At 39.4% G+C, this 19,647-nt stretch overlaps 1 protein-coding gene across 1 annotated transcript in view; it reads left to right on the forward strand.

The window, feature by feature from the left end:
- The window catches only part of LOC109062300 (CUB and sushi domain-containing protein 1-like), a 602,118-nt gene that overhangs the window by 225,453 nt on the left and 357,018 nt on the right, over window positions 1–19,647 (forward strand). The window contains 1 exon segment of the mRNA XM_042768416.1: window positions 1,974–2,190. Within this exon segment, the coding sequence (XP_042624350.1) occupies window positions 1,974–2,190 (217 nt within the window).

Below are 19,647 nucleotides of genomic sequence, written 5' to 3' on the forward strand. Positions count from 1 at the left end.
GGCCTACTTATTATGGAAATAATATGTTTTAAAGTAATAAACTTAAATGCAAACTGAATGTAATGTTTTCGGACACTTAGAATTAAGGGAAAATGTATAAAAATGTATAAAATATAAAAATGCATGTCATGTATATAAATATGTTTGTAATTACACATTTGTAATGAGGATGTTGCAAGTTAGTATGTAGAGAATAAATACATTTTAAAGCTAATATAAAATGGTACATTACAGTTAAAATTATAATCAAGTACATGTGCATTAGTATGTTAGTCAATAAATCAAGGAGGTGTAATTCTTTAAAGCTGCACAAATAATCATTAAAACATAATCATTTAAAACCTACACTCACTGGCCTCTTTATTAGATACACCTTGCTAGTACATTTTGACTTCAGAACAGAATTCTGCCAGGCATAGATTCAACAAGGTGCTGGAAACATTACTCAAACATTTTTGTCTATTAACACATAGCATCACATACTGTAGTTGCTGCAGATTTGTAAGCTGCACATCCATGACGCAAATCTCCCATTCCACCACATCCCAAAGGTGCTCTATTGGATTGAGATCTAGTGACTTTGGAGGCTATTTGAATTCAGTGAACTCATTGCATGTAAAATAAATAGTAATAAAAAAATAATAATAATAAGATGATATGAGCTTTGTTACATGGTGTGTTACCCTGTTTTTTTTTTAGAGTGTACACTTAAGTGACCTTTTATTTAATTAATATTATACTATCTGCAAGTGCATTTTTTTTAATTACTTTTAAGATTTGAATTAAACTACAAATGCACAGTACAATTAAGCACACTTCTTTTTCACATGGCTAGGACTGTGTTATCTTGCAGTGTACAAGCCCTTTGTATTTGTGTATTTGTTACAATGCATGACAAAGTATGCTTTCACTTTCAGTAACAACTGTATCTGTGTGAACAACTAGTGAACTGCCTTTTATTGTTCCTGAGAATGCACTGCATCTGTGATTTAGTCAAGAAACAGCTGGCACTCAGCTGAGCATGCTTGGATAACTGTAATAAGTGTATTGATTTTTTACAGTATTACAATGCAACATCCTCTTTTAAGTTTCCAATTATTCAGATATGAATCCATCAGCATATTGTTATGATTATTAACAAGCATATTGTGCCATTAACGAACATATCAGCCTTAAGGCCCGTTCACACCAAGAACGATAACTATAAAGATAACTATAAAGATAACGATATTAGAGTCCACACCAGCGAATGATATCCTCTGTTTATTCTAAGCGCATGCTCGTCTGCTGCTTTAAATTCTTGAGCTTGTTACAGCAGGATGGATTCTGATTGGCTGTCAATTTTTTATCGTTCATCAGCTGGAAAAAAAAATCATTTTGAAAGTGATTCCAACGATATCGTTTTTCTTTGTCTTTATCGTTATAGTTGTGGTGTGGACTCTGCTGTTCTTTATTACTGAAAACGATTTTTAGAACTATATCTTTATCGTTATCTTTATAGTTATTGTGCTTGGTGTGAACGGGCCTTTAGTCTCAGTTTTGCAGTGAAAATAATCACTAACCAATCAATGATTACTTTTAAATATTAGTGCATAAGAAATGAATATGGAGTAAACAAGCAGATATTAGGCTCAGGAAAACAGTGATTCAATATATATTTGTGTATTATGTTTAAGAGCTATTGCAAATAATACAGAGATGCTGAATTTGCATGATAGATTTCTCACTATGAAAATAAATGAGTTTTGCAGCTTTTTATCCATATTTTGATCCAGATCATCTACATGCAAGTATATATATTTATATATCATATTATAATATAATATTTATAAAAGTGGACGAAATTACCTTAATGTAATGTAGTTACAGTTTTTAGCAGACATAAAATTCACTTTCTTAACTGGGAAAATGGACCAAAAATAATAAACACACGACAGATGGAGGTCACTAACTTCCTGTATTTGTGTCCTTAGGTCAGACTTGTGGCGGCTTGGTACAAGGTCTCAATGGGACTATAGAGAGTCCTGGCTTTCCCCACGGCTACCCCAACTATGCCAACTGTACGTGGATCATAGTCACTGGAGAGCGCAACAGGATACAGTTGTCATTTCACACCTTCGCTCTGGAAGAGGACTTTGACATTGTCTCCATCTATGATGGACAACCACAGCCGGGCAACCTGAAGATGAGGTGAGGCCTATGATCCTTACTTCCCGTCTCTATAGCTTTATGATGCCTTTGATTTGGCCTCATATACATGGTCACATGCATTTTTATGGCTTTTTGTTTCAGTTGTAAAAAGATATGGATTGTAATTTTTGAAGGTGTTTCTCCATGCTTTTCATGAGTTGAAGCTCTGTGTCAGATATTGAGACCCTATGAACAGAAGACAGGAAGTGCTTGATTATATTTTTTTCTGACTGCACTTTATTGAAATATAACTTACCCAACACCATCCTATACAATGAGTGGTGGGTCTGTCAGATACAGCTAAAGGAGAAACTCCCATTAAATTACAGCTACAAATGCTGGGCAGACACAATCACAAATGCAGTTCTTAAAGAGTCAAAGGTCAATTTATGCTTCCTGAAGAGAGCTGCTAGAAGGATATATTGCAAAGAATTTTGGAGTTTAAAGTGTCTAATGGATTATTAAATAATTAAAAGAGAAAAAACAAGTGCAGAGGCCCAGTAAAAATTGATGGTGTAGATAAAGAATAGCAGGCTATGCACCCCTATTCAGGCAACCAGGGTTACATATGTAACCAAGGCGTTACCATTTATAGGTTCGCTCAACACTGTGTCAGTGCTGTGGGATTGACCCAATTGATGCTATGGGAACTCTATAACATATAGCATCAGGCTACAGGTGACTGCCATTTAGCTAGCTTGTGCCTCAACACAGACTGGCACAAAACTGACTACTGTTCAAACAGAAAAAAATTGGGAACCTGGGGCCTCATTTATAAAATGCTGTGTAGAAACCATCCTACATTTGACCTAAGATCATCACTCAATTGTGCATATGTGTGATTCAAAGAAAATACTCACAAAAAAGTGTATTCTCCTCTCTTTCAGATGTGAAATCTATAAATTGCAAATGAAATTGTGTGTAGCTAAATGGTTTCAGATCTCTGCCTTGTAAATGTTCCCTAATTAATGTCATTAGCATATAAAAGAGCACCAGTTAACATACAAATCCTTTACTTGAGAATGGCAAATGGCAAGAAAAAAAATCATTTTAACAAGGCTGAAATTTGGGTCCTGTTGGTGGAAGTAGAGATTTATGCTTTATGGGAGCCTCTCCAGTGGGCTCTCACGCAGGAGACATTTACACATTTACATTTAGTCATTCTGCAGAAGCTTTTTTTCAAAGGGACTTACAATCGGGGGATACATAAAGCGATTATTCTTAAAGAGGCAAACAGACAAAGGGAGTGCTTGTAATACCAAGTTTTAGACACTGTTCAAATAACATTATTATTATTTTTTTTTTATGATGATGATGAAATAAAGTAGCTCCGGAAGAGATGAGTTTTCAGCTGTCGTTACTGAAATTGTCAGGGATTCCGCATTCCGGATAGGGGTGGGAAGATCATTCCACCAGCCAGGAATGGTGAATGAGAATGTTCTTTTTGTTTTAGCCTCTCTGTGATGGTACCACGAGGCGTCACTCACTTGCGGATCTCAGGCTTCTGGAGGGGATGTAGATTAGTGAGTGGAAGTAGGCAGGTGCTGAGCCTGTGGCTGTTCTACAGTAGGTGGACAACCAGAATGGGTAATACCACCACCGCAGGGCCACGGTGGTAACTGCAAGTCAGTCGCGTGTTGAAGTTATTCGCGAAACTGCCGCCAGGTGGTGCAAAGGGACGGCTTGCAAACTGACTGTAGCTTAATTGTAAAATGTTGGTTTGTAAACGGAGATGAAAGGACAAGGTAAAAAACAATAACATTATAATATAACACTGTAACATCCTTACATGCTTACACAAAGGCTCTTATGCATGCTATTGTTATTTAACAGTCATTACATATATATGCCTATATATATATATATATAAAATTATTTGTACTGAGAATAATAATTTAGAATTAAGTGCATTTTAATGCAGTTCACTTAACTGATTTGCTGCATTTTGAAATGTTTCATTCTTTTTTTTTTTTTTTTTAATATATATTATATATATATATATATATTTATATTAGTGGTGGGCCGTTATCGGCGTTAACGTGCTGCGTTAACGTGAGACTGTTATCGGGCGCTAAAAAAAATATCGCCGTTAATCTATTCTCAAAGTTGGGTTGGGAGCTGGGTCTATACTACGCAAGATAAGATTACTTTCACCGTGATAGTTTAGCGCGCATGTATACCTAGACGAATTGCACTGTAGGAGGCGAGAACGAGTCTTCGAACCTGTGTGTATGCCTACTGTGAAATTACCAAGCTCCCAAAAAAAACCTCGACAAGACTCACGCCTGTTTCACACATACTCCGTCTGCAGTGCGTATGCAGTCCGTGTGCGTTACGTATGTGGTGCAGAAGCAGCACGGACTCATTTTGCTTTCACACAGGACGCGTTTGCATTCCGCTACTGATCCGCGGCTGTTTAGTACACAAACACAACATTTGTTCATCATTCTATATTTCAAACCATGTTAAAAAAAATGTTGTCTCTTATCACAGAACAGTAACAGTCTTTCATAATCATAGACATTAGTTTAAACTTAATAAATATAAACAACAAATTATTCATGCATTTGACTTCTAGGTTTGTATAATAAGCTGCTCAAGCAAGCGGCAAAACATTTAAACACAACAATTAGCCTACTTTTCTTGTTGGGATATCGCAAATATTTAATATTAAAGCACCGCTGACAGAAACAGTCGACTCTCGTGCCTTTTGCATTTAAATCTTTATTACAAGCAATCGCACGGTTCTTAATGAACTTTGTTTTTCTGCTTCCATAAAAGTGCATAGGCCTATATCACGTTGCCTCATTTATCTAAAGGTGCTCTTTTTCTTGTTTTAAACCTAGCCAAAACCCATGTGTTGCGTGTGAAAAACAGTAGGCTTTAATTAGTATACATTTATTGTGAAATTACTGCATTTCCGTGTCAATCCATGTTAATTTTACCGCGAACCGCTCCTGGAACGCACTGACGGCCCGCAACCGCATGAACGCTGGAATCCGTTAACATGGGTGCGTAAAAAATAATGCAACGCATACGCACTGCAGATGGAGTATGTGTGAAACAGGCGTAAGGTTGTTTGCAATTTGTGCAATGCGGAATTAGTTTACTGTAGGAGTTCTTCCAGGGCCAAGCAATGTAGCGCAGGGGAAGAGTCATCATCAAACTACTATGTTTGAGTGCAGCACAGCTCTATCAGTACTAACAAGTACATCTTATTGAACATAATTTGAATGCCTTCGGCAGAATTCAAATGAGCCATACTAATCTAGATTAATCTTAATTCCAAGATTACAGTGAGATTAATCTAGATTAAAAAAAAATAATCTATGCCCACCACTAATATATATATACATATATATATACACATATATATATATATATATATATATACATATATATATATATATATATACATACATATATATATATATATATAGATATATATATATATATATATATATACACACACACACACACGGATTAAAAGCTAAATGTTTTCATTTCGGTTCATTCTTGGTAGAAAAAATAAATAATAAAAAATAAATACCAACACTTCCAATATGCAGAGTGAAATGAGAACGGTCCAGCCTTTAGAAATATTTCTTATGAACTCTGCTATTATTCTTGATTTTCAAATTATGCCTTTACTGTGTGACCAAAAATGGAGTATTGTCTGTTTCAGCTGTTTGATGGCGCTGGTGCCTCACGCACACATATTCATAGGAAACACCGCAGCCATTCACCGTGCCATAAGGCATGAGTAGAGGTCCACTTTGGCATATTTTTGCTAATAATGATTTTTTTCCCGTCGATACTGAAACATGCGTGAACTACAAAGCCAATTTTACCTAATGAATAATAGTTTAGCTACAAAATGGGCAACATCACGAATATGGAAACGCTTGGATTTGTCCTGAAAGAGAGAGGTAAGCCCAACCTTACCCTATGTTTCGCTTTAAATTATTATATATTTTTTAATTTTATTTTTATAGCTAAGCCTATATTATTATTATATACTGTAATTGTATTTATCCATTAGAATTATATGTTTTTAATTCTTGTTCTGCTAGCTAAATTTAAAGGATTTGTTGTAAAGTGAGGGGAACTAAAAATATCCTGTTGGTACATTATAACATTATTAGGCCTGCCGTTATTATTTCTGAATGTAATAAAATGTGACTTATACATGACTTATATATTTTTTCCCCTCTCAAAAACGTAATTTATTTTTAGCGTGTTTTTAAAAAACATGCAGCAAACGAAAATAGGCGATTAATCGGTTAAAATGTGTTACTGTGGGTGAACAAATTTTCATTATAGTATACTTAGCAGCAGAGTCTGGGCCTAATCTAGGCTGCGTTGTTAACTATTTACAAGTTTCGTGTATGTTTTTTATCCAGTTTTTTTTTTCATTGCATCTGAAAATTACTTTAGGAAAGTTCATTTAGGCTATTTAACATGCACTGTGACGTTTTCACCCGTTTCCACTTATAAACTCCTTGATATTTTAAACTCTGTTTAATAGTATTGAGATTCAAGTTGAATCTAGTATAAAAAAGCTTTAAATTGCTTAAATTATTTATTTCTATGAATTAAAGTAGCCTAACTTAAAATTATGTTATCATGACTTTTTATCATATCATTTTTTACAGTGTGATAAGAGCTGTAATCGTTTTCCATTTCAGAAACCAAGCACCCACTTTTTTCTTTTTTAAAAATATTATTTGCTCGCATATCTCCTACAGCAGGTTTTTTTTTAAATAATTCAATTAAATTCAAGTTTATTTGTATAGCGCTTTTTACGATACAAATCATTGCAAAGCAACTTCACAGAAAATTAAGTTTCTACAATATTTAGTAGTAGCTTATCAGTGATGACTGTCAGTTTATGTCAGTTTATTGGAAAAAATCTATAAAAGACGTAAACAAACAGACGATTTACACTATTAACAGCAATTATGCAATCAAACTTATAGCAAAATGTGGTAGTTCTGTATGTTGTCTCAGGGTTAGCATCATCTGAGGTCCTTTGAGGGGTTGGCATCATCTCTTCTCAGGTGTTCTGGATCCAGACTGGAGCATGGTGTAACAATATAAAACTCCATAATTACGGGAAGAAGGAGGCGGGAACCGGCGAACATTCAAATAAAACTTTAATAACCAAAATAACCATAAAACAAACAAAAACCAAACACAAACTAAAACCCAGGCCTGGTCCTCTCTCGTCCTTCACTGTCGTCGCTCCTCTTTTGTATCCTCCTGATCTCCTCCGTGGGACTCGAGACCGGTGAGTGGAGCAGGTGTCGCTCATTTCCCAATCACTCCACCGGCCTCGCTATGTTCCCACGGCTCTCGGCCCCGCCCCACTCGTCACATACCCCCATCGCCCCTCGCAGGCCGGGGGTACCCACAAGACTGAGCGAGAGAGGGGACCGCTCACGGTGGCTGCGGGGACCTGGGGGAAGGACAGACGAGGCGAGAGAAAAGGAGATGGAAGGATGAGGAGCGAGAGAGGGGAGAGAAAAAAAAAAAAATCCGGTTCCCAGACACACTGCCGCTCGGCCCTCCACCAGCTGGGTGAACTCCTCCGCGGTGACGGCCCTCGGTGGATGGCAAGACACTCCTCCGCCGCCCGGTGGACGGCGACGGCTCCTCCGATTTTGGGCAGCCGGCAGGAGTCCCCCGTTCCCTGCTCCTCCTCATATCTTGGGATGGCAGCAGGCTCCGGTCCCCTGGCGAACGGCGCCGACTCCTCTGCTCCCTCACGGACGGCAGCCGCCCCTCCACATCGCGGGCGGTTGGCAGCGAGTTCGTCTGTCCCCGGCAACTCACTCCAGCCCACCGCCTCGAGCGTCCACGGCGCCAGACTGCTGCGCCCTGCTCCACGGCACCGCGGATTCACCCCAGCGGCAAGGGATCTTCGGCAGCGCGTCCCTCCTTCCTCCCGGGTTTCGGCACCAGTGTAACAATATAAACTCCATAGTCACGGGAAGAAGGAGGCGGGAACCGGCGAACATTCAAATCAAACTTTAATAACCAAATAAACACAAAACAGCGCAACAGCCCCTCACGGGCGACTGCCGCGCACAAATAAAACCAAACCCAAAATAAAACCCAGGCCTGGTCCTCTCTCGTCCTTCACTGTCGTCACTCCTCCCACATATCAAACATATCTCCTCCGTGGGACTCGAGACCGGTGAGTGGAGCAGGTGTCGCTCATTTCCCAATCACTCCACCGGCCTCGCTCCGTTCCCACGGCTCTCGGCCCCGCCCCACTCGTCACACATGGGAAATATGATTTTCAAAAGACAAGCTGCTGTCTAATATAACACCTAGATTTTTGACTGTAGAGGAAGTAACAGTACATCCGTCTAGTTGCAAATTGTAATCTATGAGACTCTGTTTAATGTTTTTTGGTCCAATAAGTAATATCTCTGTCTTATCTGAATTTAATAGGAGAAAATTATTGGTCATCCAATCTTTTACATTTTTAACACACTCTGTTAGCTTAGATAATTTAGAAATTTCATCTGGTCTCGTTGAGATATATAGTTGAGTTTCATCAGCATAACATTGGAAACTAATCCCGTATTTTCTAATGATATTACCAAGGGGCAACATGTATATTGAAAACAGCAGAGGACCTAAGACAGATCCTTCTGGCACTCCATATTTTACTGGTGATAAATGAGATGACTCCCCATTTAAATAAACAAAGTGGTAGCGATCGGACAGGTAGGATCTAAACCATCTTAAAGCCTGCCCCTTGGATACCTGTATAGTTTTGTAATCAATCTATGAGTATGTTGTGATCTATGGTGTCGAACGCAGCAACAAGATCAAGTAAAACTAGCAATGAGATGCCGGCTTGGTCTGACGCAAGAAGCAAGTCATTTGTAATTTTAACAAGTGCAGTTTCTGTGCTATGATGGGGCCTGAAACCCGAAATTCTTCATAGAGATAATTTTTTTTGCAGGAAGGAGCACAATTGAGCAGACACAACTTTTTCTAAAATTTTAGACATAAATGGGAGATTTGAAATGGGTCTGTAATTTGCCAGTTCACAAGGATCTAGTTGTGGTTTCTTAATAAGAGGCTTAATAACCGCCAGCTTGAATGGTTTTGGGATGTGACATGAAGATATGAGGTAATAATATTGAGAAGCGGTTCTTCGGCTACAGGTAACAACTCTTTCAGTAATTTAGTGGGTACAGGATCTATTAAACATGTTGTTGGTTTAGATGTAGTGATAAGTTTATTTAGCTCTTCCTGTCCTATAGTTGTAAAGCACTGCAGTTTATCTTTGGGTGCGATGGATAAAACTGAAGTATTAGACACTGTAGAATTGACATTTGTTATTGTATTTCTGATGTTATCTATTTTATCAGTGAAGAAATTCATAAAGTCATTACTATTTAACTGTGAGGGAATATTTAGATCGGGTGGCGTCTGGTTATTTGTTAATCTAGCCACTGTGCTAAATAAAAACCTTGGATTGGTTTGGTTATTTTCTATGAGTTTGTGGATATGCTCGGCCCAGGCAGTTTTAAGAGCCTGTCTATAGCTGGACATACTGTTTTTCCACGCAATTCTAAAAACTTCCAAGTTAGTTTTTCTCCATTTGGGCTCAAGACTATGAGTTCCTTTCTTGAGAGAGTAGGTATTACTGTTGTACCATGGCACAGTACGTTTTCTCTAACCTTTTTCAATTTGATGGGGGCAACAGCTTCTAATGTATTAGAGAAGATAGTGGCCATGTTGCCAGTCATTTTGTCTAGTTCATGTGTATTTATGGGTACACAGAGCAGTTGAGATAAATCAGGCAGGTTATTTGCGAATCTGTCTTTGGTGGCTGGAACAATAGTTCTGCCCGGACGATAACGCAAAGCCATATAGTTAATATCACCAATATGCAGAATGCACGATACAAGGAAATGGTCAGTAACATCATCACTTTGAGGTACGATATCTATATCAGTAAGATCGATTCCATGCGATATAATTAAATCTAGCGTATGATTAAAATGATGAGTGGGCCCGGTGACATTTTGCTTTAGTCCAAAACAGTTTATTAAGTCAGTAAACGCAAGTCCAAATGCATCATTTGTATTATCAACATGAATGTTAATATCTCCGAAAATTAGTGATTTATCAGTGGTAACCAACAGGTCTGATTGGAAATCTCCAAATTCTTTTAGGAATTCTGTATACAGCCCTGGTGGTCTATACACAGTAGCCAGAGCCAGAGATACGATACATTTCTTTTGCATATCTGACAGTGTAACATTAAGCAGAAGTATTTCGAATGATTTAAACCTGTATCCTGTTTTCTGGGTAACATTGAGAATATCACTATACAGGTCCTTCTCAAAAAATTAGCATATTGTGAAAAAGTTCATTATTTTCCATAATGTAATGATAAAAATTAAACTTTCATATATTTTAGATTCATTGCACACCAACTGAAATATTTCAGGTCTTTTATTGTTTTAATACTGATGATTTTGGCATACAGCTCATGAAAACCCAAAATTCCTATCTCAAAAAATTAGCATATTTCATCCGACCAATAAAAGAAAAGTGTTTTAATACAAAAAAAGTCAACCTTCAAATAATTATGTTCAGTTATGCACTCAATACTTGGTCTGGAATCCTTTTGCAGAAATGACTGCTTCAATGCGGCGTGGCATGGAGGCAATCAGCCTGTGGCACTGCTGAGGTGTTATGGAGGCCCAGGATGCTTCGATAGCGGCCTTAAGCTCATCCAGAGTGTTGGGTCTTGCGTCTCTCAACTTTCTCTTCATAATATCCCACAGGTTCTCTATGGGGTTCAGGTCAGGAGAGTTGGCAGGCCAATTGAGCACAGTAATACAATGGTCAGTAAACCATTTACCAGTGGTTTTGGCACTGTGAGCAGGTGCCAGGTCGTGCTGAAAAACAAAATCTTCATCTCCATAAAGCTTTTCAGCAGATGGAAGCATGAAGTGCTCCAAAATCTCCTGATAGCTAGCTGCATTGACCCTGCCCTTGATAAAACACAGTGGACCAACACCAGCAGCTGACATGGCACCCCAGACCATCACTGACTGTGGGTACTTGACACTGGACTTCAGGCATTTTGGCATTTCCTTCTCCCCAGTCTTCCTCCAGACTCTGGCACCTTGATTTTCGAATGACATGCAAAATTAGCTTTCATCATCCGAAGAAAGTACTTTGGACCCCTGAGCAACAGTCCAGTGCTGCTTCTCTGTAGCCCAGGTCAGGCGCTTCTGCCGCTGTTTCTGGTTCAAAAGCACACGCCTGTGCACGGTGGCTCTGGATGTTTCTACTCCAGACTCAGTCCACTGCTTCCGCAGGTCCCCCAAGGTCTGGAATCGGTCTTTCTCCACAATCTTCCTCAGGGTCCGGTCACCTCTTCTCGTTGTGCAGCGTTTTTTTGCCACACTTTTTCCTTCCCACAGACTTCCTACTGAGGTGCCTTGATACAGCACTCTGGGAAACAGCCTATTCGTTTAGAAATTTCTTTCTGTGTCTTACCCTCTCGCTTGAGGGTGTCAATGATGGCCTTCTGGACAGCAGTCAGGTCGGCAGTCTTACCCACGATTGCGGTTTTGAGTAATGAACCAGGCTGGGAGTTTTTAAAAGCCTCAGGAATCTTTTGCAGGTGTTTAGAGTTAATTAGTTGATTCAGATGATTAGGTTAATAGCTCGTTTAGAGAACCTTTTCATGATATGCTAATTTTTTGAGATAGGAATTTTGGGTTTTCATGAGCTGTATGCCAAAATCATCAGTATTAAAACAATAAAAGACCTGAAATATTTCAGTTGGTGTGCAATGAATCTAAAATATATGAAAGTTTAATTTTATCATTACATTATGGAAAATAATGAACTTTTATCACAATATGCTAATTTTTTGAGAAGGACCTGTATATTGTTGCAACACCTCACCCACGACCAGTCTGACAATAACTGCTTTGGGTGTGAGTGATCTAATGTTTATGAGTTTAATGGTTTAATCACGATAAGATTTTTTCTAGATCCTACATTAAATTTATATTTTGACCTCAGGGAACAGACACAGTCTTAATAGATTGGACAGCGCAAGTACTTCTATCATTTAAGCGGGTAGAACAAAAGCAATCATAGCAGTTATTTGAGAATTGGCTTACTAGTCATATGGAGCGTAGAGTTTAGAGATGTTGTTCGAGAGGAGTTCCGCTCCAACTCTGCTGGGGTGCAGGCCATCAGCGCGAAAAAGCCTAGGACGCTCCCAGAAAAGATTCCAATTATTAACAAAGACCAGTTTCTGTTCTTTACACTGTTAGGTCACTGTAAAAGTTTACCATTTATATGTTATTAAAAACGGTCTTACCCACGGGACAGGGCATCCGCCAAGATGTTGTCCGCTCCCGTCTTATGGTTGATATATAGGTTGTAGCCTTGGGTCAGGAGGGCCCAACGCATCAAACGTTGGTTACTATTGTACATGCGAAACTTCAACGTGTTGTAGAGCCAGGAGCATGGCCAATGTCTCCTTCTCTAGGTTGCTGACCCTTCCAAGCTCTACACTCAGCAATTAGATGTCCCGCCTTACGACAAAAAAAAACATACTCTGTCTGCCTTTTGAATGGAAGCTATACTGGGACGACTGTCAAGGGGCTTATGAACCAACTGTTCAATTTTTTGAAAACCTACTCGTGGAGGAGAATCATGCTTAATAAAGGTGGACTTATGCAGAAGCGCAAACTCGTCTGCGAATATGGCTGCCTGCTGTAGGGAAACAATCTTTTGTTCACCCAGATATACAACAGTACGTTCTGGTAAACAGTTCTTAAAATCCTCAAGCAAGATCAGCTCACGTACAGAGGCCACATCATCTGCTTTACATGCCATACACCATCTATCAAAGAGGATTCCCTTTTCACGAGCAAAATCTGTAAATGTTTGATCATGAGCTTTCCGTAGGCCACGAAAACGCTGTCGGTGTGCTTCCGGCACTAACTCATAAGCTCTCATAATAGCACTCTTAACCCGGTCATAATTCAACCCGTCCTCCACAGACAGTGCTGTGCACGCTTCCTGGGCTTTACCCGTTAATTTACACTGGAGTAAAATGGCCCACACCTCCTTAGGCCAACGTAAAGCTCCAGCAACACGTTCAAATGCCCCAAAATAGGCTTCCACTTCAGCCTCATGAAAAATAGGCACCAAGGAAATATATTTGCTCACATCATACCCACTGGCAGACTGTGAAGACAACACCCTAGCAGAAGTATCTGGACGAGCAGCGTCAGTATTTGTCTGTAATTCCAGTCGTCTCATTTTAAGTGTTGTATCTGCTTCTATTTTCTTTAGTTCCAGCTCACGGCGGAGTTGAAAATCTCTCTCCCTCTCTTCCTTCTCTATCTGTAGCCGCAACAAACAAACTTTTAACCGGCCATCCTGCTTAGAGCCAGGAGATGACTCAACTGAGAATGCCACAAATTGGGGCATTGTTACGGGCTTCTCTGTCTGTACCCCCCGTCGACCAGCAGGAGTCCCATTACCAAGTTGGTCCCCCTCTGCTCTGGGTCAGGGTTGCTCATAATTACCGGTAATGTGATAACCCCTTTACTGACAAGTCCATTTAAAACTACCTCTTTAAGTTCAGCTTTCCCTAGAGAAGTGGACACAGAAATGTCATAATAGTCTGCAATGTCATGGAGTTAAATTTTCTTCCGTTTATCTAACTGGTTCAAATCTGGACCAAACACAAAAGCATTCAAGTCAAAACCTGCAATGACCTAAAATAAAGCTAACCCAATGATTAATATTAACCCCTCTAATAGGCAAACCGCCTGCCTCCACAGAACAAACCTCCTCATCACCTGCCTCACCAAACTTACCTATCTATCTTCAGAAGCGTGCCAGGCTCGAGGCGACTTACAGGCAGTACATCAGCGGTCGAAACCCTGAAACGCCAGCCCCCTTTGGAGAAACATAGTCTCCGCCCAGGATTTACTTCCAAAAACAAAAAAGGCAAAATAATAAACTAGTGTCCGACGGAAAGGCTGTTTCAGCCCAGCTGGACACTACCCTGTGCTAAGCTGAGGAAGCAGTTCAAGTGGAAATTCACTCGGGGTAACAATGATTACATTACCATAAACAACAGAAACAAAATAAAAAACATATCACAAATATAATATAAAGCTTAATCACCATACATACAACATGAAACATGAATCAAGCATCCTGGTTTTCCAAAAATATCTCGGACGAGCCCCCACTTTGTTAGGTCCCCAGCTTGTCTAGGGGTAAGGACTAACAAATAAATATATACCCAGGGTGGAAGAAAACCAAGGATAACTCAAAACATGTGTCAAGTTCATGTATTTGTTTATTTCAGCCCTATATAATGTAAACTACTCAGTAAAAAAGTGCAACACAATCTACAGTCTCCACGGCTCTCACCGCGTTACCGGAAGGCACGCAGAGATTGCCCGCAGCTCACCACGCCAACTTCCTGCTAATCTGAAACTTCGGTCCGACAGCCGCCTCCACAGAGTCCCCCCGACAGACGGTACGGGGAGAAACCAAGATCAACACCCAGCAGATCACGCCACAAACCACACAGCAATCCACACAGTTGTTCACACAGAACTTCACACAGTCTGACGCGAGCTGCCCAGGAAAAAAGAACACCTCGAGAGCACTTCACTGGCTCAAGTTATACACCCTTACTAATTGCCACTGATCCGCTTCAGCTGCGGGATTCTCACCTCGTCAACCTCAAGATATGGGACCCCTGGTGAATAGAGACAGAAAACACCAACAACACACAAAACACACACACAGACCTCACGGGTCGTAACAACACCATGACAATAACCATTCATTTAAAGCAAAAAGTCTACTGAACCTTTTGTGACCTCCATACGTCGATACGTGGGCAGTGGTCCTGACACGATGATCGTCGCCGCGGGCATTGTACTGCGCACCATCTCGATCAGGCTCCTGAAGTCCCTCTTCAGCGTCTCCGTCTGCCGCTGCATGGTGTCGTTTACCCCAGCGTGAAGCACGACTGCTCTGGGGCTCTCGTCGGCCTTCAGGATCGCGGGTATCTGTGCAGAAACATCGAGAACACGAGCACCAGGGAAACAGTGAGTGTGCACTTTACCTTCGGCTAACGTAGCACGGACGTGTCGGATGATGGAGTCTCTGATGATCACAGTGTCGCATTCCGTCTCGCAGAGGGAAGCGAAGCGGTTCCGTGTGAAGATCTTCTGCTAATAGACGAAATAGACGATAAATAATTAATGGCTTGCGTCCTCCGCTGCCGATGCACCCAGGGTCCGTGGTGTCCCGGCGCCGGAGTGAAGGACATCTGGGAAGATCGTGTCCCGGGTGCACCAGGCCTGCGCAGAGAAACACATGGGGTAGAGGTGGTGGGACTGTCAGCAGCGTGCTGTTTACTTACCCCGGTCTCGTGCTCAAACTCGAGTCATACAATGATGGGAGAAGATTATCCCTGATTATGGGCCTGCCTCTGCTAATAGACGAAATAGACGATAAATAATTAATGTGACAAAGCTCAAACTCGAGTCATACAATGATGGGAGAAGATTATCCCTGATTAGGGCTAGTTGTGATTCTCTTTTATTCTTTAAGAAAATAGTGTTTATTCTTGTAGAAAATAAGTGTTTATTCTTTATGAAAACAAGGGACGATCTAAATATTTGTAATGTACAATAATGTAGGCCTGAATAAATAAAATGCATATCTTTCAATGAAAGAACACTTAGAAAGTGTAGGTTGCTTCTGGTGTTTGGATTGATATATTGGATTTTAATATAATGAGGTCCAAGTTTAAGAATAGCCTACACTGTTTTTTTTTAACTCTCTATTTAACAGCATTAACTTACAATGAAATATGTCTTCCTTCAGGTAGACTGAATGTTTTCCTGCCTTGCTAAATGTTTGGCTGTTTGATTTTGTTAAATCAAACAGCGGACGGTGAACCTGGATCAGTTAGCGCGAATCACGCTCGCTGTGAAGTGGGAGCAGCTGGCAGAGGATTCTGCCTATGTTCACAAATAACAATGATTTTTGCAAAAAGAATGCTTAATTATCAATTGTGAATTTGTTATTATTATGGTCTGGTGAAAATAAAAATATGGGCTGTGAGAAAATAATAATTAAAAAGAGTAGGGCCGCTGAGAGTCCAGGCCGCACATTTCAACCCAGTAACATGAAAACACACCGTTCCTCGCAGCCAAAAAGCAGACCAAATTCAGTTCAGCTGGAGGGGGTTGGGGGTAGTTCTGTATAGCTTGTGGGGGTTGAAATAAGGTGTGAATTTCATGCTCTTTATATGGACAGTGTCTTATGAGGGTTTCAAACTTGCAGAGCAGGTTTAGTCAAAGAAGAACAAAAGCCTCGTTTGGTTTGGCTTTTGTCATTTTTGCAACTGCATACAGAGTATTAGATACATTACAATATAATATGTTTTTTTTTTTCTCAGGAGAGATGAGGCGCGTCTGAGAGAGAGACAAAGAAACTGCCGAAAGAGACAAAAACATTTGTTCTTAATGTATTTGTTGCTTTGTAGCTACTATTTTAATAGTTCGCGGCAACGCTGCACTCGTTTTGGCAATACAAATGTAAAAATGCAAAAGTAATAAGAAACTGTCCCGAGATATCATGTAGGCCTAATTATTTTTCGTTTTATTACTGGGCAATTCGTTACTGATGTGACATTCGCAGTCAAATCCTGGGACCGGATTCACGAAAAGCTTCTCAGAATTTATGCAACGCATGTAAAATGCTTTAAAAACTTTAACAGAGATGTCTAGAGGGTATTTAATAGGTCTGTCCCCCATGTAAGATTTTTCTAGTTACTAGTAGCCTAGTCATTAATTTAAGTCATTATTCAACTAATCACACGTTTATATTAAATTAACATCTATAATCCATAATGAGCCTTAATATATTCTGTGCTTAAGCATACACATTAAGTTTGCCACAAAGCACAGGCAGAAGTAGCCTAATAATTGTGAAAAAGGAGACATTTTAGTTATTTATTAATAAACAAATGTTTTCTTGTTGGCTGCAAGATGAAATTCACAGTGCTGACTCTCATCTCCACAGTATACTGTACGCGCCTTTAAAGAGAAATGCAACCTTCATAGATTACATTATGCGTACATTTCAAGCTTTCTGTAGATATATTTCTCATGTATGTGGGGCACCCTAATTTTAAGTTATTTAATTTTCAGGAAAAAAATCAAGTGATTGAGAGGGCGCCTCCCTGTCATGCATGCACATTAATAATTTTCGCACAAACACTTGAATATGAATAATAATAGAACACATTTCTTTTTGGTTAAAGTACTGGATCCGCATTAAAAATAATCTTCACAAGTCTACAACCAAGACAGATGCAGTTATAACCTGTAAATTGAAGGCTATTTGACATTTTAACATGATCTAACGGCCGATGACGCTCCAAATCATTGATCATTCATTGTTCTTGATCAAGATTAAACGGATGCATGACTCTTTAAACTTGTTTTAATAAATCTCTTTTGCATCAAATAATAAAGATATAAAGCAGGTTAACTTAAATATTATTGTACAAATAATTATAAAATGCTTTAGACAGCGAATAAGATTGCAGTTTTACATTTTGCATGTGCATTACAAAGTAAAATTTTTTTTTTTTTACATGCAATTTTCCAAAATGATACCAAACAAGATTTGTAATGAAGATAAAATATGTAGACAAATAAGAATAAATGCTGGGCGTCACACTCAGCATCATGCGCGCCATGCAAATCTTGCACTCAGATATTTTAAGGAATATGATACACACCAGCATTTAAATGTGGCTGCAATGTTTTTTTTTTTTTTTTTTTTTTTTACTTAAATTGTATGAAAGCAAGTAAAGAAGGCTCCCTTTAAAATCACTGAAGTTGTCAATTAATGAAGCTCTTTTTTTCATCGTTTGCACTTTGGCGATTATAATGAGAGAACTTTAGTTTAAACATGAGGACATTTTATTAATCCGTCCATTCTTTTCAGTTTCAATGATTTAGCTAAATCGTGCAGGTTTAATTTATTCGTTTCTTGTTTTAGTTAGGCCTAAATAATGGGAGAGAAATTATACAGTGCCTCATGTTTTACTAAAATAATGGAAATAATTTATAAAACACGCAACAGTTTCTTAATCAGTGTACAGACAGATATCTTTTTCCCAAGAAGTTATCTGTCAAAATAAAGGACAGGTAATGAATAACAAAGTAGTGCATGACAAAAATGCATGCTGTTTTATTAAAGGAATTTTAAAATATAAATTAAAAATGTATTTGTGACAAATATAGGCCTAACATGTGAGAATATTGACATTTTGCATATAAATCCATGTAGCCTAGCTCACTAAAATAGGTTACCATGCTCAAAGTATAATATAAGCACAGGCTCATAGGCTTGACATTTATCCTGCTTGAATTCGAAGAAACGCACATAACTTCGTAAGTACTAAACTTCTGTGAATATTCTATAATTTTACTACAGTGTTTTTCTTTCATTTTCTCTGCCTGCAGCTGTCAAATGTAACACATTGGCTAGGCAAAGACGGCTATTTGCGAAAATGTGCTTTGATGCGCTTGTTTGATAACTTGTGGTTAAAGTGCCACTCAGCGGTCAAAAGCTGCAAATGCACTTTGCAGACGCGGCGGTGGCAGAAAGCTAATTTTGGTTGGCCACCTACTGTATATGCAAGCATCAATGTCTTGAAATTGATGCGAGCCACAACCGGTAGCCAGTGCAAGGAGATAAAGAGAGGTGTAACATGGGCTTTTTTGGGCTCGCTGAAGATCAGTCGTGCCGCTGCATTCTGAATCATTTGTAGAAATGTGGTTGTGCTTGATGGAAGTCCAGCCAGAAGAGCATTGCAGTAGTCCAGCCTAGAAATGACAAGGCCTGGACAAGAAGTTGTGCTGCATGCTCCATTAGAATGGGCCTGATCTTTCTGATGTTGTGCAATGCAAACCTGCAAGATAAAGCAGTCTTTGCAATGTGGTCTTTGAAGGTCAGCTTGTCATCAAAGGTTACACCAAGATTTCTGACTGAAGTTGATGGGGTAATTGTAGAAGAACCTAGCTGGATGGAGAAATCATACTGTAGATTTGGAGTGGCAGGGAATTCAAGAAGCTCAGTCTTTGCCAGGTTGAGCTGTAGGTGATATTCTTTCATCCATGCCAAGATGTCCGCCAGGCAGCCTGTGATCCGCACAGCTACTGTTGAATCATCTGGTTGAAATGAAAGATAGAGCTGTGTATCATCAGCATAGCAATGGTAGGAGAAGCCATGTGTCTGTATGATGGGACCCAGTGATGTCGTGTATATGGAGAAGAGGAGGGGTCCAAGAACTGATCCCTGAGGAACGCCATTGAAAAGTTGATGTGCTTTGGA

This window comes from Cyprinus carpio, chromosome A13 (assembly GCF_018340385.1).
Source record: "Cyprinus carpio isolate SPL01 chromosome A13, ASM1834038v1, whole genome shotgun sequence".
In the NCBI taxonomy this organism is placed as follows: Eukaryota; Metazoa; Chordata; class Actinopteri; order Cypriniformes; family Cyprinidae; genus Cyprinus; species Cyprinus carpio.